Genomic DNA, 25,161 nt, shown 5'->3' with positions numbered 1-25,161 from the left:
GTGTTGCAATGAACACTTAGATACATGAGTCCTTTTGAATTATGGATTTCTCAGGATATATGCTGAACAGTATGATAGCTAGGTCACGTGGTAGTTTTATGTTTCAATTTTAAGGAAACTTCATTCTGTTCTCCTCAGTGGTTGTATCAATTTAGCTTCTCACCAACAATGCAAGAGAGTCCCTTTTCTGCACACTTTCCCCAGTGTTTATTGTTTGTAGATTATTTGAGGGTTTCCTTGGTGGCTCAGATGGTAAAGAATCTGCCTGTAATGCAGGAGACCTGGGTTTGTTCCCCGAGTCAAGGAGATACCCTGGAGAAGGGAATTGCAACCCACTCCAGTGTTCTTGTCTGGAGAATCCCATGGACAGAGGAGCCTGGTAGAGATTTTTTGATGATGGCCATTCTGATTGATGTGAGGTGATACTTCATTGTAATTTTGATTTGCATTTCTCTAATAATTAAAGATGCTGAACATCTTTTTCAAATGTTTGTGGGCCATCTGTATGCCTTCTATGGAGAGATGTACATTTATGTCTTCTGCCCATTTTTTGATTGGATTGTTTTTTTGATATTGAGTTGTATATTGTTGTTGCTCTTCAGTTGCTAAGTCATGTCTGACACTTTTCAACCTCATGGAAGGTAGCACACTAGGTTACTCTGACCTTATTTATCTTCCAGAGTTTGCTAAATTCATATCCATTGAGTTGGTGATGTTAACTAACCATCTTATCCTCTGCTGCCCCCTTCTCCTACCATTAATCTTTCCCAGAATTATAGTCTTTTAGAGTGAGTTGGCTGGTCAAAATATTGGAGCTTCAGCTTCAGTATCACTCCTTCCAATGAATATTCAGGGTTAATTTTCTTTAAGATTGAATGATTTGATCTCCTTACTGTCTAAAGGACCCTCAGAGTTTTCTCAATTCAGTTCAGTCTCTCAGTCATGAGCGACCCCATGAACTGCAGCATGGCAGGCTTCCCTGTCCATCATCAACTTGCGGAGCTTGCTCAAACTCACGTCCATTGAGTCAGTGATGCCATCCAGCCATCTCATCCTCTGTCGTCCCCTTCTCCTCGTGCCCCCAATCCCTCCCAGCATCAGAGTCTTTTCCAATGAGTCAACTCTTTGCATGAGGTGGCCAAAGTACTGGAGTTTCAGCTTTAGCATCATTCACTCCAAAGAAATCCCAGGGCTGATCTCCTTCAGAATGGACTGGTTGGATCTCCTTGCAGTCCAAGGAACTCTCAAGAGTCTTCTCCAACACCACAGTTCAAAAGCATCAATTATTCAGCACTCGGCCTTCTTCACAGTCCAACTCTCACATCCATACATGACCACAGGAAAAACCATAGCCTTGACTAGACGGACCTTTGTTGGCAAAGTAATGTCTCTGCTTTTGAATATGCTATCCAGGTTGGTCATAACTTTCCTTCCAATGAGTAAGCGTCTTTTAATTTCATGGCTGCAGTCATCATCTGCAGTGATTCTGCGGCCCCCCCAAAATAAAGTCTGACACTGTTTCCACTGTTTCCCCATCTATTTCCTATGAAGTGATAGGACCGGATACCATGATCTTCGTTTTCTCAATGTTGAGCTTTAAGCCAACTTTTTCACTCTCCACTTTCACCTTCATCAAGAGGCTTTTTAGTTCCTCTTCCCTTTCTGCCGTAAGGGTGGTGTCATCTGCATATCTGAGGTTATTGATATTTCTCCCGGCAATCTTGATTCCAGCTTGTGTTTCTTCCACTCCAGTGTTTCTCATGACGTACTCTGCATATAAATTAAATAAGCAGGGTGATAATATACACCCTTGACATACTCCTTTTCCTATTTGTAACCAGTCTGTTGTTCCATGTCCAGTTCTAACTGTTGCTTCCTGACCTGCAAACAAATTTCTTAAGAGGCAGGTCAGGTGGTCTGGTATTCCCATCTCTTTCAGAATTTTCCACAGTTTATTGTGATCCACACAGTCAGAGGCTTTGGCATAGTCAATAAAGCAGAAATAGATCTTTTTCTGGAACTCTCTTGCTTCTTCCATGAGCCAGCGGATGTTGGTAACTTGATCTCTGGTTCCTCTGCTTTTTCTAAAACCAGCTTGAACATCTGGAAATTCATGGTTCACGTATTGTTGAAGCTGGGCTTGGAGAATTTTGAGCATTACTTTACTAGCATGTGAGAGGAGTGCAATTGTGAGGTAGTTTGAGCATTCTTTAGCATTGCCTTTCTTTGGGATTGGAAAGAAAACTGACCTTTTCCAGTCCTGTGGCCACTGCTGAGTTTTCCAAATTTGCTGGCATATTGACTGCAGCACTTTTACAGCATCATCTTTCAGGATTTGAAATAGCTCAACTGGAATTCCATCACCTCCACTAGCTTTGTTCATAGTGATGCTTTCTAAGGCCCACTTGACTTCACATTCCAGGATGTCTGGCTCTAGATGAGTGATCACACCATTGTGATTATCTGGGTCATGAAGATCTTTTTTGTACAGTTCTTCTGTGTATTCTTGCCACCTCCTCTTAATATCTTCTGCTTTTGTTAGGTCCCTACCATTTCTGTCCTTTATTGAGCCCATCTTTGCATGAAATGTTCCCTTGGTATCTTTAATTTTCTTGAAGAGATCTCTAGTCTTTCCCATTCTGTTGTTTTCCTCTATTTCTTTGCATTGATTGCTGAGGAAGGCTTTCTTATCTCTTCTTGCTAGTCTTTGAAACTTTGCATTCAGATGCTTGTATCTTTCCTTTTCTCCTTTGCTTTTGTCTTCTCTTCTTTTCACAGCTATTTGTAAGGCCTCTCCAGACAGCCATTTTGCTTTTTTTGCATTTCTTTTCCATGGGGATGGTCTTGATCCCTGTCTCCTGTACAGTGTCACGAACCTCCTCCCATAGTTCATCAGGCATTCTATCTATCAGATCTAGGCCCTTAAATCTATTTCTCACTTCCACTGTATAATCATAAGGGATTTGATTTAGGTCATACCTGAATAGTCTAGTGGTTTTCCCTACTTCCTTTAATTTAAGTCTGAATTTGGCGATAAGGAGTTCATGATCTGAGCCATAGTCAGCTCCTGGTCTTGTTTTTGTGGACTGTATAGAGCTTCTCCATCTTTGGCTGCAAAGAATATAATCAATCTGACTTTGGTGTTGACCATCTGGTGATGTCCATGTGTAGAGTCTTCTCTTGTGTTGTTGGAAGAGGGTGTTTGCTATGACCAGTGCATTGCCTTGGTAAAACTCTATTAGTCTTTGCCCTGCTTGATTCTGTATTCCAATGCCAAATTTGCCTGTTACTCCAGGTGTTTCTTGACTTCCTACTTTTGCATTCCAGTCCCCTATAATGAAAAGGACATCTTTTTTGGGTGTTAGTTCTAAAAGGTCTTGTAGGTCTTCATAGAACCGTTCAACTTCAGCTTCTTCAGCATTACTGGTTGTGACATAGACTTGGATTACAGTGGCATTGAATGTTTTGCCATGGAAACGAACAGTGATCATTCTGTCGTTTTTGAGACTGCATCCAAGTACTGCATTTGGAAATCTTTTGTTTACCACGATGGCTACTCCATTTCTTCTGAGGGATTCCTGCCTGCAGTAGTAGATATAATGGTCATCTGAGTTAAATTCACCCATTCCAGTCCATTTCAGTTCACTGATTCCTAGAATGTCGACATTCACTCTTGCCATTTCTTGTTTGACCACTTCCAATTTGCCTTGATTCATGGACCTGACATTCAAGGTTCCTATGCAATATTGCTCTTTACAGCATTGGACCTTGCTTCTATCACCAGTCACATCCACAGCTGGGTATTGTTTTTGCTTTGGCTCCACTCTTTCATTCTTTCTGGAGTTATTTCTCCACTGATCTCCAGTAACATATTGGGCACCTACTGACCTGGGGAGTTCCTCTTTCAGTATCCTATCATTTTGCCTTTCATACGTTCATGGGGTTATCAAGGCAAGAATACTGAAGTGGTTTGCCATTCCCTTCTCCAGTGGACCATATTCTGTCAGATCTCTCCACCATGACCTGCCTGTCTTGGGTTGCCCCAGGGGCATGGCTTAGTTTCATTGAGTTAGACAAGGCTGTGGTCCTAGTGTGATTAGGTTGACTAGTTTTCTGTGAGTATGGTTTCAGTGTGTTTGCCCTCTGATGCTCTCTTGCAACACCTACCATCTTACTTGGGTTTCTTTTACCTTGGGCATGGCGTATCTCCTCACCACCGCCCTTCCTGACCTTCAGTGTGGGATAGCTTCTCTAGGCCCTCCTGTGCCCACACAGCCACCACTCCTTGGACATGGGGTTGGTCCACCCGTCCACTGCCCCTGGCCTCGGGCTTGGGGTTGGTCCTTCTGGCTGCTGCCCCTGGCCTTGGGCATTGGGTAGCTCTTCTCAGCCACCACCCCTGACCTCGGACGCAGGGTAGCTCCTCCTGGGCACTGTCCCTGACCTCGGACTTGGGTAGCTCTTCTCGGCCATTCCTGTGCCATCGCAGCCTGGCACTCTCGGCTGATGCCCCTGACCTTGGACGTGGGGTAATAAATCACAGCAGGATCCCCTATGACCCACCTCCAAGAATATTGGAAATAAAAGCAAAAATAAACAAATGGGACCTATTTAAACTTAAAAGCTTCTGCACAACAAAGGAAACTATAAGCAAGGTGAAAAGATAGCCTTCAGAATGGGAGAAAATAATAGCAAATGAAGCAACTGACAAACAACTGATCTCAAAAATATACAAGCAACTCCTGCAGCTTAGTTCCAGAAAAATAAACGACCCAATCAAAAAATGGGCCAAATAACTAAATAAACATTTCTCCAAAGAAGACATACAGATGGCTAACAAACACATGAAAAGATGCTCAACATCACTCATTATCAGAGAAATGCAAAACAAAACCACAATGAGGTACCATTTCACACCAGTCAGAATGGCTGCGATCCAAAAGTCTACAAACAATAAATGCTGGAGAGGGTATGGAGAAAAGGGAACCCTCTCACACTGTTGGTGGGAATGCAAACTAGTACAGTCACTATGGAGAAAAGTGTGGCGATTCCTTAAAAAACTGGAAATAGAACTGCCTTATGATCCAGCAATCCCACTGCTGGGCATACACACCGAGGAAACCAGAATTGAAGAGACACGTGTCCCCCAGTGTTCATTGCAGCACTGTTTATAATAGCCAGGACATGGAAGCAACCTAAATGTCCATCAGCAGATGAATGGATAAGAAAGCTGTGGTACATATACACAAAGGAGTATTACTCAGCCATTAAAAAGAATACATTTGAATCAGTTCTAATGAGGTGGTTGAAACTGGAGCCTATTATACAGAGTGAAGTAAGCCAGAAAGAAAATCACCAATACAATATACTAACGCATATATATGGAATTTAGAAAGGTGGTAACGATAACCCCACATGTGAGATGGCAAAAGAGACACAGATGTATAAAACAGTCTTTTGGATTCTGTGGGAGAGGGAGAGGTAGAGGGTGGGATGATTTGGGAGAATGGCGCTGAAACATGTATAATATCATATATGAAATGAATCGCCAGTCCAGGTTCGATGCATGATACTGGGCTAGTGCACTGGGACAACCCAGAGGGATGGTACGGGGAGGGAGGAGGGAGGAGAGTTCAGGATGGGGAACACGTGTATACCTGTGGCGGATTCATGTTGATGTATGGCAAAACCAATACAATATTGTAAAGTAATTAACCTCCAATTAAAATAAATAAATTTATATTTAAAAAAAGTGAAAGAGGAGAGAGAAAAAGTTGGCTTAAAGTTCAACATTCAGAAAACTAAGATCATGGCATTTGGTCCTACCGCTTCATGTCAAATAGATGGGGAAACATTGGAAACAGTGAGAAACTTTATTTTTTTGGGCTCCAAAGTAACTGCAGATGGTGATTGCAGCCATGAAATTAAAGACGCTCACTCCTTGGAAGGAAAGTTATGATCAACCTAAACAGCATATTAAAAAGCAGAGACATTATTTTGCCAACAAAGGTCTGTCTAGTCAAGGCTATGGTTTTTCCCGTAGTCATGTATGGATGTGAGAGTTGGACTATAAAGAAAGCTGAGCACCAAAGAATTGATGGTTTTGAACTGTGGTATTGGAGAAGACTCTTGAGCGTCCCTTGGACTGCAAGGAGATCCAACCAGTCCATCCTAAAGGAAATCAGCCCTGAATATTCATTGGAAGGACTGATGCTGAAGCTGAAACTCCAATACTTTGGCCACGTGATGCGAAAAACTGACTCGTTTGAAAAGACCCTGATGCTGGGAAAGATTGAAGGTAGGAGGAAAAAGGGACGACATAGGACGAGGTTGTTGGGTGGCATCACCGACTCAATGAGCGTGAGTTTGAATGAACTCCGGTAGCTGGTGATTGATGGCCTGACGTGCTGCATGCAGTCCATGGGGTCGCAAAAAGTCGGACACGACTGAGCAACTGAACTGAACTGATAATATAAATATTTGTTCATTTGATGATGTATTGTAAGTCCCTTAAGCTATCCTCATGCTTTTTGCTTTTTCTAATTGAGTGAATTGCACTACCGTGTATTTCAGTTAGCTGACATTTTCTTCCACTTAATCAAATTTGCAGTTTAACTCCTAAAGTGAATTTTTTCATTTATTGTATTTCCTCATCTCTGTGACTTCTCTTTGGTACTTTTAAGTATTTTCTGTCTCCTCATTGAAATTCTCATTTTGTTCATTAATTATTCCTGTGACCTCAGTGATCATCTTTATAATTGTTATTTTGAACTCTCTATTCAGTAAATCACTTATCTTCATTTCATTAAAATTTTCTTCTAGAGATTTATATTGTTCTTTTGTTTGGAAAATATTACTTTTATTTATTTATTTTTTCTTGACCCTCTCTGTTGGTTTCTGCTCACTAGATAAAACAGTCACCTCTCCTAGTCTAGAAAAATTCATCTTGTGTAGGAGATGAACCGCCTTCTTTTTTCTTAGTGGTCCCAAGTAGTTGAGGATTTGACAATACTTGCCAGTGTCTTAAAGAAGAATGTCATAGTCAGCACCTACATGCAGTCTAATTTTAATTCTGACATTTAGGCAGTACCTTATAAGTATGCTGTCAAATTCATTTTAGGGAAAAGACTGGGAAATGAGTATTTTTCCTATACCCTCTATGTTGAGTCCTGAAGGGTAGCCCAGTGAGTACTCTCATGTACACGTGTTGAGACCTTTTTTATTGACTGCTGAAGTCCTGTAGAACTTGTGAATGCAAGGTCTGTTGGCTGTCATATTGAGTAGTCCTGTTGATGGGAGCAGCAAAAGGTGGAGTAACAGGCATCTGTACAACCTCCTTATAGAGACGTGTTGACAACATGGTTTTACACTTGGAACAAGGAGGGATAAGTGACATAAATGTCCATTGACTCCACTGAGCTCTGTGGATGATCACAGTCAAACCCCAGATGCTTGCAGCCAGATCATTTGAGGAAAAACTCTTAGGCAGCAGGCTGTAAAGTAAATCCCCTTCCAGGGAAAACTGGGAGGTAGGAGTTTGCCTGATCTCTTTGTGCTTAGTCCCTCAGCTGTGTCAGACTATTTGCAACGCCATGGATTGTAGCCTGCCAGGATCCTTTGTCTGTGGGGATTCTCCAGGCAAGAATACTGGTGTGGGTTGTCATGCTCTCCTCCAGGGGATTTTCCCAACCAAGGAATTGAACCCATGTCTCCTGCATTTCAGACAGAGTCTTTACTGTCTGAGTCACCAGGGAAGCCCAAGAATACTGGAATGAGTAGTCTATCCCTTCTCCAGGAGATCTTCCCAACCCGGAAATTGAACTGGTGTCTCCTGCATTGCAGGTGGATTCTTTACAACTGAGTTATTAGGGGAAGCTATTATATAATAACTTGAATATGATGTCATCTACTAGGGTTGTTTAGTATAGGCTGTTATACCCATTAGGAGAACTATTAATTCTTTTAATTTTTCGTTGGTTTGTCAATGTCAGGAATGTCTTTCTGGCATGATAATCTATAGCATATTGTCGTCTATTTTCCCTTCTGAATTCCACTGTTTGGAAAGAACAGATGTTATTAAAACCCTCTATTTGCTAGAATCTCCTTGTATATTGTCTTTGTGACATTATACGTCACGTAAATAAATGTCTCTCTTTTTCTCATATAGTGATTAATATTAAGATATATTTGCTTTAAGATTTACATTTTTATAAAATATATTAAAGCATCCTGACTATGGGCCTACTAAAAACAATGAAAAAAGTCAAATTTCCCCAGTATTTTCATGATAATATTAAGTAACAAAATTATACTTTATTTAAGAAACACAATACAATAAGACTTTACAGTTTATGGCTTCATTTAATGGCTCAAATCCATAGTGAAACCTAGTTCATTAAAGACTTAAAATTCCTGTCTCAAAGTGTGATGGATTCCTTGCTACATGAAAAGAGTAGATGAATATGTATCCCTTTTGTAGTCTTCAGTTCTTTTCCTGCTTTAAGCACAAGATCCTCATCAAGGAAATATACAGTAGAAAAAGAGAAAACACATTCTTAACTTCTCTAGGATAAACCACTTTTGAGATTAAGCCATTAGGGGTAGATGATACTAAATAATTCAAGGAAACTGACCCTCTGCATGGTCAGTTTCCCCCCACACTTCCAAAGTTAGCAAGAAATACTTGAGCTTTGTCAAGAAATCTAAAAGAACTTGCCTTACATCTTTAAGAATTTTATACTAGTACCTGTATCTTGTTCAGTAAACATCTATATATACATGAAAAGTTGACATAAGTAAAATAATTTGGATTCCTTTCAACAAAAGAGTTCCTTAAATAGCCATTTCAAACTTGTTTTTTTTTTTTTTAATAAAATTAAAAAACAAAAACAAAAACATGGGTCATCAGTTTTAATCATTCTTATAATACCCCAAAGTACTGGCAACCTTTATCCATAGAGTAGCACATTAATCATTTACACAGAGAAAAGGCCATTATTTAATTTGCCAAGTAATATCATAGTAAAACAAGCATTATAATTAGTTTTGAAGGTCACTTTGGCAGATACAAAGCTAACCTTCATCAAAAAACATTGAATTAGAAATAAAATGATCACTTCAATTAGTGAAATACATTTTTTAAAGGCAGGACAAGAAAAATTTAACATAAAATTTTCTTTGCTATTTGAGTACTACCTCCTCCAATTTAGTGTGCAGTGTGCATCTGCATTGTACATTAATACATTAACTAGATTCCCTTAGAATACACAGGAATGCCCACTCACCAAGAAAAAAAGGAAAAAAGCAATTTCTTCCTGGCAACCAGCAAGATAACTACTTAGGAGATTAGGAGATAACATTCCTTTCTCAATTCTGTGAAAGATCATAATGACTCATTGCTTTATTGGACTATGAGATGGACACAATGAACATGAATTTGAGCAAACTCTGGGAGATAGTAAAGGACGGAGGAGCTTGGTGTGCTGCAGTAAATGGGGTAGCAGAGTCGGAACATGGCTTAGTGACTGAGCAATAACAAACTGCCAATGTGGGTGGTCCTAAGATGGTGGAGGAATAGGATGGAGAGACCACTTTCTCCCCCACAAATTCATCAAAAGAACATTTGAACGCTGAGCAAATTCCACAAAACAACTACTGAATGCTGGCAGAGGACATCAGGGAGCCAGAAAGGCAGTCTTTGAAAGGTGGTAGGACAAAATATAAAAGATAAAAAGAGAGACAAAAGAGGTAGGGATGGAGATCCGTCTCCAGAAGGGGGTCTTAAAAAGAGAGAAGTTTCCAAACACCAGGAAGCAATCTCACCAGGTGGTCTGTGGCAAGTCTTGGAATCTCAAAGGGCAACATAACTGGGAGGAAAAATAAATAAATAAATAATTAAACCCCACAGATTACGTGCCTAACAGCAACTCCCAGCAGAGAAGCAGCCCAGATGCTCGCATCCACCACTAGCAATTGGGGGCTGGACAGGGAGGCGCTGGCTGCATTGCTTAGAGTAAGGACTGGGCATGAATGCCCTGAGGGCAATCTAGGGAACTAACTTGAGATAGCAACCCAGACTGTGGGATAGCCAGAGAGAGGAAAAAAATAAAAAAAAAAAATAGAGAGAGAGAGAGAGAGAACTATTGCGTGAAAAGCCCTAACTTAAGACACTGCCAGGCCAGCTCACATAACAAAGGACTGAGCAGAGCTAGCTGGCTGCAGATCGGCCCATCCCCTGGGAGGACAGGCAGGTGGGGGCAGCCAGAGCCAGAAAGGGGCAATCGTGGCCCCAGAGAGGCACCCTTTACCAAACTGCAAGCAGGCTTTGTTGCTAACCAAGACTTCTTGGGATTCTGGATCGTTGACATCCGCTGGGAGGGTCATAGCCAGAGATCAGCCCCCAGAAGATACACACGGCACACCTGAGAAGGCACTCCCATTGTACACCCAGAAAACCGAGCAGCTGGGATGGGGGAAGCGATAAGATGCACCCCTACCTGGGGGTGACTGCGCTTACCAAGCACCTGGTCACCTGAGCTGCTTGGACCTGGGAAGGGCACAAAACGCAGGCCCAACCAAGTCTGCACCTTTGTGGAATGCCCGAGAACCTGAACCTGAGCGACTTAGACCTGGGAAGTGCATGCAATCCAGGGCCCACCTCAGACAGTTCCCAGCAGAGCAACCTAGAGTGTGAGAAGTGTAGACCATGAAAGCACACATGCCATGAGTGGGAGCAAACCCAGTGTGGCTGAGTCAGTGCGAGAACTCCCCCCACACGCCAGTGATATTTGTTTGCAGTGATCCTCCCTCCCCACAGCATGACTGAACAAGTGAGCCTAAAAAAGTGACCACCACTGCCCCCTTGTGTCAGGGCGAAATAAGACACTGACGAGACCAGCAAGCAGAAGAAGCTAAAATAAAGAGAGGGAACTGCTTTGGAAGTGACAGGTGCAACAGATTAAAACCCTGTAGTTAGCACTGACTACATTGGAAGGGGCCTATAAATCTTGAGAAGAAGTATAAGCCAGATCAAGGAACTATCTGAAAATGATCTGACCTCACACTGTCCTCAACAGCTCCAGAGAAATTCCTAGATATATTTTTACTATTGTCATTTTTAATTTTTTTTAAATTTAAGTCCTCTACTACTCCTTTAATTTTCATTTTTATAACCTACTATTACCCTGCAAAAAACCCCCTATTTTTAAAGCAAATTTATTATATGTATTTATTTATTATATGTATATATATTTATAATATATATATGATATATAATCATATATATATAAACTATTATATATAAACTATTATAGTTATATATACTATATATATATATATACTATTATATATATATAAACTATTATATATATATAATTTTTGTGACTTTGTTTTTTTTTTTTAATATTGTATTTTTGAGAATCTAACTTCTACTCTAGATATTTAATCTTTGCTTTTTGGTATATGTTATCAATTTTGTACCGTTAAGAACCCAATCTTCAGTACCCATTTTTACTTGGGAGTGAGATTACTGGCTTGATTGCTCTCTCCCCCTTTTTGACTCTCCTTTTTCTCCACCAGGTCACCTCTATCTCCTGCCTCCCCTCTCTTCTCTACCCAACTGTGGGAATCTCTTTCTGGGCTGTGGAGAACACGTAAGGAACTGATTACTGGCTGGATCTGTCTCACTCCTTTTGATTCCCCGTTTTATCCTCTTGGCCACCTCTGTCTCCTTCCTCCCTCTTCTCTTCTCTATGTAACTCCATGAACATCTCTGAGGGGTCCAGACTGGAGAACACATAGGGAAGTGATTACTGGCTATATTGCTCTCTTCCCTTTTGATTCCCCCTCTTCTACTCCTGGTCACCTCTATCTCCTTCCTCCCTCTTCTCCTCTCCATGTAACTCTGTGAACCTCTCTGGGTGTCCCTCACTGTGGAGAAACTTTTCAACCTATTTGTTTTATCATCAGTGCTGTATAGATGGAGAAGTCTTGAGGCTACTGTAATAATAAGACTGAAAACCAGAAGCAGGAGGCTTAAGTCCAAAACCTGAGAACACCAGAGAACTCCTGACTCCAGGGAACATTAATCGATAAGAGCTCATCAAAAGCCTCCATACCTACACTGAAACCAAGCACCACCCAAGAGCCAACAAGTTCCAGAGCAAGACATACCACACAAATTCTCCAGCAACACGGAACATAGCCCTGAGCTTCAATATACAGGATGCCCAAAGTCACACCAAACCCACTGACATCTCAAAACTCACTACTGGAGACTTCATTACACTCCGGAGAGAAGAAATACAGTTCCACCCAACAGAACATTGACACAAGCTTCCCTAACCAGGAAACCTTGACAAGCCACTCACACAACCCCACCCACAGTGAGGAACCTCCACAATAAAGAAGACCCACAAGCTGCCGGAATACAGAAAGGCCACCCCAAACACAGCAATTTAAACAAGATGAAAAGGCAGAGAAATACTCAACAGGTAAAGGAACAGGATAAATGCCCACCAAACCAAACAAAAGAGGAAGAGCTAAGGAATCTACCTGATAAAGAATTCCAAATAAAAATAGTGAAAAATGATCCAAAATCTTGAAAACAAAATGGAGTTACAGATAAATAGCCTGGAGGCAAGGATTGAGAAGATGCAAGAAATGTTTAACACGGACCTTGAAGAAATAAAAAATAGTCGATATATAATGAATAATGCAATAAATGAGATAAAAACATTCTGGAGGTAACCAACAGTAAAATAACAGAGGCAGAAGTTAGGACAAATGAGGTAGAAGATAGAATGGTAGAAATAAATGAGGCAGAGAGGAAAAAATAAGTAAAAGAAATGAGGACAACCTCAGAGACCTCTGGGGCAATGGTAAATGCCCAAATATTTGAACCATAGGAATCGCAGAATAATAAGACAAAAAGAAAGGCCATGAGAAAATACTTGAGAAGATGAGAGTTGAAAACTTCCCTAAAATGGGGAAGGAAATAGTCATCCAAGTCCAAGAAACCCAGAGAGTCCCAAATAGGATAAAGCCAAGGCCAAATACCCCAAGACACATATTAATCAAATTAACAAAGATCAAACACAAAGAACAAATATTAAAAGAGGCAAGGGAAAAACAACAAATACACAATGGGATTCCCATAAGGATAACAGCTGATATTCCAATAGAAACTCTTCAGGCCAGGAGGGAATGGCAGGACATACTTAAAGTGATAAAGAAAATAACCTACAGCCCAGATTACTGTACCCAGCAAGGATCTCATTCAAATATGAAGGAAAAATCAAAAGCTTTACAGACAAGCAAAAGCTGAGAGAATTCAGCACCACCAAACCAGCTCTCCAACAAGTGCTAAAGGATCTTCTCTAGACAGGAAACAGAAAGAGTGTATAAACTCAAACCCAAAACAACAAAGTAAATGGTAACAGGATCATACTTATCAATAATTACCTTAAATGTAAATGGGTTGAATGCCCCAACCAAAAAACAAAGACTGGCTGAAAGGATACAGAAACAAGACCCCTACATATGTTGTCTACAAGACACCCACCTCAAAACAAGGGACACATATAGACTAAAAGTGAAGGGCTGGAAAAAGATATTCTATGCAAATAAAGACCAAAAGAAAGCAGGAGTAGCAATACTCATATCAGATAAAATAGACTGAAATAAAGGCCATGAAAAGAGACAAAGAAAGACACTCCATAATGATCAAAGGATCAATCCAAGAAGAAGATATAAGAATTGGAAATATATATGCACGAAACATAGGAGCACCACAATATGTAAGGCAAATGCTAACAAGTATGAAATGGGAAATTAACAATAACACAATAATAGTGAGAGACTTTAATACCCCACTCACACCTATGGATAGATCAGCTAAACAGAAAATTAACAAGGAAAAACAAACTTTAAATGATACACTAGACCAGTTACCTAATTGATATCTATAGGACATTGCAACCCCAAACAATAAATTTCACCTTTTTGCTCATCTCAAATGCTAGTAAAGTAATGCTTAAAATTCTCCAAGTCAGGTTTCAGCAATATGTGAACTGTGAACTTCCAGATGTTCAAGCTGGTTTTAGAAGAGGCAGAGGAACCAGAGATCAAATTGCCAACATCCGATGGATCATCAAAAAAGCAAGAGAATTCCAGAAAAACATCTATTTCTGCTTTATTGACTATGCCAAAGCCTTTGACTGTGTAGATGACAATAAATGGTGGAAAATTCTGAAAGAGATGGGCATACAGGACCACCTGACCTGCCTCTTGAGAAACCTGTATGCAGGTCAGGAAGCAACAGTTAGAACTGGACATGAAGCAACAGACTGGTTCCAAATAGGAAAAGGAGTACATGAAGGCTGTATATTGTACCCTGCTTATTTAACTTATATGTAGAGTACATCATGAGAAACGCTGGGCTGGAGGAAGCACAAGCTGGAATCAAGATTGCCAGGTGCAATATCAATAACCTCAGATATGCAGATGACACCACCCTTATGGAAGAAAGTGAAGAACAACTAAAGAGCCTCTTGATGAAAGTGAAAGAGGAGAGTGAAAAAGTTGGCTCAAAGCTCAGCATTCAGAAAACTAAGATCATGGCATCTGGCCCCATCACTTCATGGCAAATAGACGGGGGAACAGTGGCTGACTTTATTTTTCTGGGCTCTAAAATCACAGCAGATGGCGATTGCAGCCATGAAATTAAAAGACGCTTACTACTTGGAAGAAGGAAATGGCAACCCACTCCAGTACTCTTGCCTGGAAAATCCCGTGGATGGAGCATCCTGGAAGGCTATAGTCTATGGGGTCGCAAAGAGTCAGACACGACTGAGCGAGTTCACTCACTCACTCATTTGGAAGAAAAGTTATGACCAGCTTAGACAACATATTAAAAGGCAGAGACATTACTTTGCCAACAATGGTCCGTCTAGTCAAGGCTATGGTTTTTCCAGTGGTCATGTATGGATGTGAGAGTTGGACTATAAAGAAAGCTGAGACCGAAGAATTGATGCTTTTGAACTGTGGTGTTGGAGAAGACTCTTGAGAGTCCCTTGGACTGCAAGGAGATCTAATCAGTCCATCCTAAAGGAGATCAGTCCTGGGTGTTCATTGGAAGGACTGATGTTGAAGCTGAAACTCCAGTACTTTGGCCACCTGATGTGAAGAGCTGACTCATTGAAAAGACCCTTATCCTGGGAAAGATTGAGGGCAGGAGGAGAAGGGGACGACAGAGGATGAGATGGTTGTATGGTGTCACTGACTCAATGGACATGAGTTTGAGTAAGCTCTGGGAGTTGGTGATGGCCAGGGAGGCCTGGTGTGCTACAGTTCATGGAGTCGCAAAGAGTTGGACACTACTGAGTGACATAACTGAACTGAACTGAAGGGGAATGTTCACAGCATTACAGGCTTACCTTAAGAAACAAGAAAAAAGTCAAATAAATAACTTAAGTAACTCTACACTTAAAGAAACTAGAAAAGGAAGAAAAAAGAACCCCAGGGTTAGGAGAAGGAAATAAATCTTAAAAATTAGGGCAGAAATAAACATTAAAGAAACAAAAGTTACCATAGCAAAAATCAACAAAGCTAAAAGTTAGTTCTTTGAGAAGATAAATAAAATTGACAACCATTAGCCAGACTCATCAAGAAACAAAGGGAGATGAATCAAATCAACAAAATTAGAAATGAAAATGGAGAGATCACAACAGATAATACAGAAATACAAAGGATCATAAGAGACTACTATCAGCAATTATATGCCAATAAAATGGACAATTTGGAAGAAATGGAAAAATTCTTAGAAAAGTACAAATTTCCAAAGCTTAACCGGGAAGAAATAGAAAATCTTAACAGACCCATCACAAGTACTAAAATAGAAACTGTAATCAGAAATCTTCCAGCAAACAAAAGCCCAGGACCAAACGGCTTCACAGTTGAATTCTACCAAAAATTTAGAGAAGAGCTAATACCTATTCTACTCAAACTCTTCCAGAAAATTGCAGAGGAAGGTAAATTTCCAAACTCATTCTATGAGGCCACCATCACCCTAATACCAAAACCAGACAAAGATGCCACAAAAAAAAAAAAAAAAAAAGAAAACTACAGGCCAATATTACTGATGAACATAGATGCAAAAATCCTTAATAAAATTCTAGCAAAGAGAATCCAGCAACATAATTAAAAGATCATACACAATGACCAAGTGGGCTTTATCCCATTGATGCAAGTATTCTTCAATATCTGCAAATCAATAAACATAATACACCACATTAACAAATTGAAAGATAAAAAAAACTATATAATTATCTCAATAGATGCAAAGAAAGCCTTTGACAAAATTCAACATCCATTTATGATAAAAACCCTCCAGAAATCAAGCATAGAAGGAACATACCACAATATAATAAAAGTTATATATGACAAACTTCATATATGATGCTTCAGCAAACATTATCCTCAATGGCGAAAAATTGAAAGCATTTCCCCTAAAGTCAGGAACAAGACAAGGGTTCCCACTCTCACCACTACTCTTCAACATAGTATTGGATGTTTTGGCCACTTCAATCAGAGTATAAAAATAAATAAAAGAAATCCAGATTGGAAGAGAAGAAGTAAAACTCTCACTGTTTGCAGATAACATGATCCTCTACATAGAAAACCCTAAAGACTCCACCAGAAAATTGCTAGAGCTAATCAATGAATATAGTAAAGTTCCAGGATTTAAAATTGACACACAGAAATCCCTTGCATTCCTATACACCAACAATGAGAAAACAGAAAGAGAAATTAAGGAAACAACTCCATTCACCATTGCAACGAAAAGAATAAAATACTTAGGAATATATCTACCTAAAGAAACAAAAGACCTATATATAGAAAATTATAAAACACTGATGAAAGAAATCAGAGGACACAGATAGATGGGAAAATATACCATGTTCATGGATCGGATGAATCAATATAGTGAAAATGAGTATACTACCCAAAGCAATCTACAGATTCAGTGCAATCCCTATCAAGCTACCAATGGTATTTTTCACAGGACTAGAACAAATAATTTCACAGTTTGTATGGGAGTTAAAAAAAACCTCAATTAACCAAAGCAATTTTGAGAAAAAAGAACGGAACTGGAGAAATCAACCTGCCTGACTTCAGACTATACTACAAACCTACAGTGATCAAGATAGTATGGTACTAGCACAAAGACAGAAATATAGATCAATGGAACAAAATAGAAAGCCCAGAGATAAATCCACGCACCTATGGACACCTTATCTTTGACAAAGGAGGCAAGAATATACAATGGAGAAAAGACAATCTCTTTAACAATTGATGCTGGGAAAACTGGTCAACCACTTGTAAAAGAATGAAACTAGAACACTTTCTAACACCATACACAAAAATAAACTCAAAATGGATTAAAGATATAAATGGAAATAAAAGCAAAAATAAACAAATGTTACCTAATTAAACTTAAAAGCTTTTGCACAACAAAGGAAACTATAAGCAAGGTGAAAAGATAGCCTTCAGAATGAGAGAAAATAATAGCAAATGAAGCAATGGACAAAGACTTAATCTCAAAAATATACAAGCAACTACTGCAGCTGAATTCCAGAAAAATAAACAACCCAATAAAAAAATGGGCCAAGAACTAAACAGACATTTCTCCAAAGAAGTCTTACATAAGGCTAACAAACACATGAAAAGATGCTAGACATCACTCATTATCAGAGAAATGCAAATCAAAACCACAATGAGGTACCATTTCACACCAGTCAGAATGGCTGCTATCCAAAAGTCTACAAACAATAAATGCTGGGGAGGGTGTGGGGAAAAGGGAACCCTTGGACACTGTTGGTAGGAATGCAAACTAGTACAGCAACTATGGAGAACAGTGTGGAGTTTCCATAGAAAACTGGAAATAGAACTACCATATGACCCGCAGTCCCACTGCTGGGCATACACACTGAAGAAACCAGAATTGAAAGAGACACGTGTCCCCCAATGTTCATCGCAGCACTGTTTATAATAGCCAGGACATGGAAGCAACCTAGATGCCCATCAGCAGATGAATGGATAAGAAAGCTGTGGTACATATACGCAATGGAATATTACTCAGACATTAAAAAGAGTATATTTGAATCATTTCTAATGAGGTGGATGAAACTGGAGCCTATTACACAGAGTGAAGTAAGTCAGAAGGAAAAACACCAATACAGTATAGTAATGCATATATATGGAATTTAGAAAGGTGATAATGATAACCTCACATGTGAGACAGCAAAAGAGACACAGATGTATAGAACAGTCTTTTGGACTCTGTGGGAGAGGGAGAGGGCGAAGGTGGGATGATTTGGGAGAATGGTATTGAAACATGTATATTATCATATGTGAAAAAGATCGCCAGTCCAGGTTCGATGCATGATACAGGGTGCTCGGGACTGGTTCAGTGGGATGACCCAGAGGGATGGGATGGGGAGGGAGGTGGGAGGGGGGTTCAGGATGGGAAACACATGTACACCTGTGGTGGATCTGTGTCAATGTATGGGAAAACCACTGCTGCTGCTGCTAAGTCACTTCAGTCGTGTCCGACTCTTGCGATCCCATAGATGGCAGCCCACCAGGCTCCCCCGTCCCTGGGATTCTCCAGGCAAGAACACTGGAGTGGGTTGCCATTTCCTTCTCCAATGCATGAAAGTGAAAAGTGAAAGTGAAGTAGCTCAGTCTATCCTACTCTTCGCGACCCCATGGACTGCAGCCTACCAGGCTCCTCCGTCCATGGGATTTTCCAGGCAAGAGTACTGGAGTGGGGTGCCATTGCCTTCTCCAATGGCAAAACCACTACAATATTGTAAAGTAATTAGCCTCCAATTAAAATAAATAAATTTATATTAAAACAAAAACAAACAAACAACAAAAACAAAAACAACACAAACAAACTGCCAATGTGTATGACTCCTTACCACCCCATGGACTGTAGCCCACCAGGCAACTCTGTCCGTTGGATACTGGAGTGGGTTGCCATTTCCTTCTCCAAGGGATCTTCCCGGCTCAGTGATTGAACCCCCATCTCCTGCATTGGCAGGCAGATACTTAACAACTAAGCCACTAGGGAAGCTCATGTCAATATGTTAGTTGGATGCATAACTCTTTAACTCAAAAACTTACAATTTTACCTCTTAGTTGTGGAGAAAATCTTGTTGCTTTGAACTCTAATAGGAAGAACAGTCCTTCAAAGATTTCTGAAATACTATCTGCTAGGTTATTATCCTTCAGACAGTCTTAAATAAAACTCTCCATTTCTTAATGCCTTTTTTTTTTTGAGAACACATAAAAGTATCATCCTATGTGTTGTAAAAAACCTTAATAGGTAATGTAGTTTAACAATTTATTACAGTATTATTTTAAGGTGCAGTTAACATGATCTTGACTGTCTGAACAATTCTTATGAAACATAGAAAATAAAGAGTTCTTACCAAGTTTGCAATGATATAATGGTAGCCTTTAACGTGCTTTCCAACACTCACAATCTGTGAAGATATAAGAAAATACAAGGCAATAAATTTAACTCTACTGAATGATTATATTTTAAAAAAAGAAGAATTTTAACTATTGCACCATAATTTCACATGGAAACATAAGAAAATAATATATTAATAATTTTTCTTGTAAAAGTGATTTATTCTAATACAAAGAAATTCATAAGCCACTTTAGAAATTAAGTGGTTTAAGTAAAAAAAAAATTCAATCATACTGTATAAATGCAAAAATTTCATTATATATTATTCAGAAAACTACTATGCTGTAATTCCCTCAGTGAGAATGACAATGCTATGAAACAAACCAATAGTTTGCATATATTTCTAAAAAAGAATAGTTCAACATAAGAAAGATTATTTTGGTTTAAATAATTTAGATGTACTTATTTTACCGATAATTTACAAGAATTCATGATAGACTGTTAGATATTTTCAACTGGTGAGAACGATTTTCTATGAGTAGATTGGATTGTTGTCCTGAAAAGCAAGTAAAGATTTTTCTAAAGCTCAGTATCTCTCTTTAGATACTGTGAATACTTAGTTAATTCCCACTCACCTGTATGTAGCAATAGTTTACTATAATAAAAAGAATAAAGATAAAACAACATCAAAAGACCTTTATTTATGCTATATTTATTTTTTCAATGAATGTTTTTAGAAATGTTTAGAAAATTAGGAATAAAGAATTTTAGGAAAAAGCAATTCAATTTTTTAAAAAAAGTATAACTTTATTTCTATATTAGAAACCAATACAGGATTGTAAAGTAATTAACCTCCAATTAAAATAAATAAATTTATATTTAAAAAAGAAATTAAAATTCTTATTTTGCAATGCTGAAATTCCTTTTTAGAGAAAAATCTAATGGCAGTTACTAATGAGCTGCTTTGTACACTCATTGGTATCTTCAAAGGTAGCAATAAAATATATTTTCATATACTTTTATCATTAAAAAACCAATTTTTTGGTAGTTTAATATCTTCTAAAATAATTTTTTATTAACTAGTGATGTATATGAAACACAAGAAAGCTATTTTATTTTATTTGTTATAGTTTTCAAGATAGCAGAATAAGGCTACTTTTGCTTTCACAGCTTTACAGAATAAAGCGTTGGTTATATCCAGTATTTCAAAAATTTCCATATGAGTTTTACAAGTTTAATTACTAAAAATATTCAATTTTATGAAATGTTTAGATAATCCCTGAAATGTTTGAGCAAAACTTCAATCAGACAGTCTTTGTGAAAATTATTGTTAGTAAGTACCAGCTTATTCTATATAGTATTTGTGAACTAGGGAGCTATGATATGGTTCTCATTTTCATTCTTATTCATTCCACATAACCACACTTTCATGCAGGTGTAAAGCTTATTTCTGAGAGATTGGGGTTAATTTGTGCAGGATTGACACATTGCAAACTGGCCAGCACCAGAAACAACTTATCATATTTAAGGGTTGAGAAAGAAAGCATCTGGAAGCTAAAGATACACTAAATGAGACTTTACATTCTACTTCAATCCTTGGTTGGCTTTTAACCAGAGCCAAGTTGACCTCATATAAGTCCCCTCTGTTTTAAACTCTCACCTGCTCTTTCTGCAAAGTCTAATCCATTAAAAAAAAAAAATATATATATATATATATATATATAGAGAGAGAGAGAGAGAGTATAGTTGATTTAAAATGTGTTAGCTTTTGCTGTACAGCAAAGGGAATTAGTTATACATATATATATTTATCCACTCTAGATTCTTTTCCCACATAGATCAATACAGAGTATTGAGAAGAGTTCCCTGTGCTACACAGTAGGTCTTTACTATTTGTATATGGTAGTGTGTGTATGTCAATTCCAATCTCCCAATTTGTCTCTCCCTTGCTTGGGTGGAAGCCTAGGTAACCATAAATTTATTTTCTACACTTTATTTCTGTTTTGTAAAAATGCTCATTTGTACTATTTTTTTTGTTTTAGATTCCACATATAAGCAATATCATATGATATTTACCCTCCTCTGTCTGATTTACTTTACTCAGTATTACAATCTCTAGGTCCATCCATGTTACTGCAAATAGAATTATTTTTTTCTTGGCTGAGTAGTATTCCATTGTATATGTGCCACATCTTATTTATTCATTCCTCTGTTGATGGACATTTAGATTGTTTCCATGTCCTGGCTATTGTAAATAATCCTGCAATTAAAACTGGAGTACACATATCTTTTTGAATTGTAGTTTATCTCTGAGCATATGTCCAGGAGTGGGATTGTTGGATTATATGGTAGCTCTAGTTTTAATTTTTTGAGAAGCCTCTTTACTGTTTTCCACAGTGGATGCACCAATTTTCATTTCAACAGTGTAGGAGCATTACCTTTTCTCCATATGCTCTGCAGCATTTATTGTCTGTGGATTTTTTGGTGATGGCCATTCAGACCATTGTGAAATGATACCTCATTGTAGTTTTGATTTACATTTCTCTAATAATTAGTGATGTTGAGCAATTTTTTAATATGATTTTGGCCACCTGTATGTCTTCTTTGAAGAGATTTCTATTTAGATCTTCTACCCATATTTTGATTGGGCTGTTTCTCTTTTGATATTCAACTCTGCAAGCTCTTTGTATATTTTGAGGATTAATCCTTTGTCATTTATTCCAAATGTTTCAAATGTTTTCTCCAACTTTGAGGGTTGTCTTTTCGTTTTGTTTATGTCTTCCTTTGCTGTGAAAACCTTTTAAATTTAATTAGGTCTCATTTGTTTATTTTTATTTCCATTACTCTAAGTTCAGTTCAGTTAAGTTGCTCAGTCGTGTCCGACTCTTTACGACCCCATGAACCACAGCACCACAGGTCTCCCTGTCCATCACCAACTCTTGGAGTTTACCCAAACTCGTGCCCGTCAAGTCGGTGATGCCATCCAACCATCTCATCATCTGTCGTCCTCTTCTCCTCTTGCCCTCAATCTTTCCCAGCATCAGGGTCTTTTCAAATGAGTCAGCTCTTCACATAAGGGCAAAGTACTGGAGTTTCAGCTTCAATATTAGTCCTTCCATGAACACCCAGGGCTGATCTCCTTTAGGATGGACTGGTTGAATCTCCTCGCAGTCCAAGGGATGCTCAAGAGTCTTCTCCAACACCACAGTTCAAAAGCATCAGTTCTTTGGTACTCAGCTTTCTTTGTAGTCCAACTCTCACATCCATACATGACTACTGTAAAAATCATAGCCTTGACTAGACAGACTTTTGTTGGCAAAGTAATGTCTCTGCTTTTTAATATGTTGTCTAGGTTGGTCATAACTTTCCTTCCAAGGAGTTAAGTGTCTTTTAATTTCATGGTTGCAATCATCATCTGCAGTGATTTTGGAGCCCCCCCAAATAAAGTCAGCCACTGTTTCCCCATCTATTTGCCATGAAGTGATGGGACCAGATGCCATGATCTTAGTTTTCTTAGTTTTTTCACTGTCCTCTTTCACTTTAATCAAGAGGCTCTTTAGTTCTTCTTCACTTTCTGGCATAAGGGTGGTGTCATCTGTATATCTGATGTGATTGATATTTCTCCCAGCAATCATGATTCCCGCTTGTGCTTCTTCCAGCCCAGCGTTTCTCATGATGTACTCTGCATATAAGTTAAATAAGCAGGGTGACAATATACAGCCTTCCTGTACTCCTTTTCCTATTTGGAACCAGTCTGTTGTTCCATGTCCAGTTCTAACTGTTGCTTCCTGACCTGCATACAGTTTCTCAAGAGGCAGATCAGGTGGTCTGGTATTCCCATCTCTTTCAGAATTTTCCACAGTTTATTGTGATCCACACAGTCAAAGGCTTTGGCATAGTTAATAAAGCAGAAATAGATGTTTTTCTTGAACTATCTTGCTTTTTCGATGATGTAGCAGATGCTGGCAATTTGATCTCTGGTTCCTCTGCCTTTTCTATAACCAGCTTGAATATGTGGAAGTTCACAGTTCATGTATTGCTGAAGCCTGGCTTGGAGAATTTTGAGCATTATTTTATTAGCGTGTGAGATGAGTGCAATTGTGTAGTAGTTTGAGCATTCTTTGGTATTGCTTTTCTTTGGGATTGGAATGAAAACTGACCTTTTCCAGTCCTGTGGCCACTGCTGAGTTTCCCAAATTTGCTGACATATTGAGTGAAGCACTTTCACAGCACCATCTTTTAGGATTTCAAATAACTCAACTGAAATTCCATCACCTCCACTAGATTTGCTCCATTGCTCTAAGAGGTGGATGGAAAAAAAAATCTTGCATTTTTAAGTCAGAGAGTGTTGTGCCTATGTTTTCCTCTTAGAGTTTTATAGTGTCTGGCATTTCATTTAGATCTTTAACCCATTTTGAATTTATTTTTGTGTGTGGTGTTAGGGAGTGTTTAAATTTCATTTTTTTACATGTATCTGTCCAGTTTTTCCAGCACCATGTATAGAAGAGGATGTCTTTTCTCCATTATATATTTTTGCCTCCTTTGTCATAGATTAGGTGACCATAGGTGCATGGGTTTATCTCTGAACGTTCTGTCCTGTCCCATTGATCTGTATTTCTATCTTTCTGTACATACTGTTTTCATGGAGTATAGTCTGAAGTCAGGGAGACTAATTTCTCCAGCTGTCATTCTTTCTCAAGATTACTTTGGCTATTTAGGGTCTTTGGTGTTTCAGTAAAAAATTGTAGAATATTTTGCTCCAAGTCTATGAAAATTGCCATTGGTAATTGAATAGGGATTGCATTGAATCTGTATATTGCCTTGGGTACTATAGTCATTTTAGCAATATTGATTCTTCAAATCCAGGAACATGGTAATCTCTACACTTATTAGTGTCATTTTTTATTTATTTCATCAATATATTGCAGTTTTTTTGAGTATAGTTCTTTTGCCTCATTTGGTAAGGTTGTTCCTAATTTTATTTTTTAATACAAGAACAAATGGGATTGTAATTTCTCCTTTTGATCTTTTATTGTTAGTGTATAGAAATGCAATACATTTCTGTGTATTAATTTTGCATCCTACAACCTCCCCAAATTCGTTGATTAGATTTAGTAATTTTTGGTAGTATCTTTAGGATTTTTCTATGTATAGTATCATGTCATTTGCAAAAACTGACATTTTTACTTCTTTTCCAACTTAGACTTCTTTTATTTCTTATTCCTCTCTGATTCCCATGTCTAGGACTTCCAAAACTATGTTGAATAAAAGCAGTGAAAGTGTATATCCTTGTCTTGTTCCTAATCCTAGAGGGAATGCTTTCAGGTATTCACTATTGAAAATGATGTTTGCTGTGGTTTTTATCATGCTGCTGCTGCTGCTAAGTCGCTCCAGTCGTGTCCGACTCTGTGCGACCCCATAGACGGCAGCCCACCAGCTGCTCCCCTGTCCCTGGGATTCTCCAGGCAAGAACACTGGAGTGGGTTGCCATTTCCTTCTCCAATTCATGAAAGTGAAAAGTGAAAGTGAAGTCGCTCAGTCATGTCCGACTCTTAGCGACCCCATGGACTATAGCCCCCCAGGCTCCTCCATCCATGGGATTCTCCAGGCAAGAGTACTGGAGTGGGGTGCCATTGCCTTCTCCGGGTTTTTATCATATACAACCTTTATTATGTTAGGTA

The 25,161-nt window shown here is 38.7% G+C and overlaps 1 protein-coding gene across 5 annotated transcripts in view; it reads right to left on the bottom strand.

Annotated features, from left to right (window-relative positions):
• The window catches only part of GRIA4 (glutamate ionotropic receptor AMPA type subunit 4), a 673,155-nt gene that overhangs the window by 111,279 nt on the left and 536,715 nt on the right, over positions 1-25,161 (bottom strand). For all 5 annotated transcript variants that reach the window (XM_025267033.3, XM_025267032.3, XM_025267031.3 and 2 more), the window contains one exon: positions 19,497-19,550. In XM_025267033.3, coding sequence (XP_025122818.2) covers positions 19,497-19,550 — 54 coding nt within the window. The remainder of the gene's footprint in view (positions 1-19,496; positions 19,551-25,161) is intronic.

This window comes from Bubalus bubalis, chromosome 16 (genome assembly GCF_019923935.1).
Source record: "Bubalus bubalis isolate 160015118507 breed Murrah chromosome 16, NDDB_SH_1, whole genome shotgun sequence".
Taxonomy (NCBI): Eukaryota; Metazoa; Chordata; class Mammalia; order Artiodactyla; family Bovidae; genus Bubalus; species Bubalus bubalis.
The sequence above is the reverse complement of the archived record's forward strand: the minus strand, read 5'-3'. Positions and strand labels throughout refer to the sequence as shown.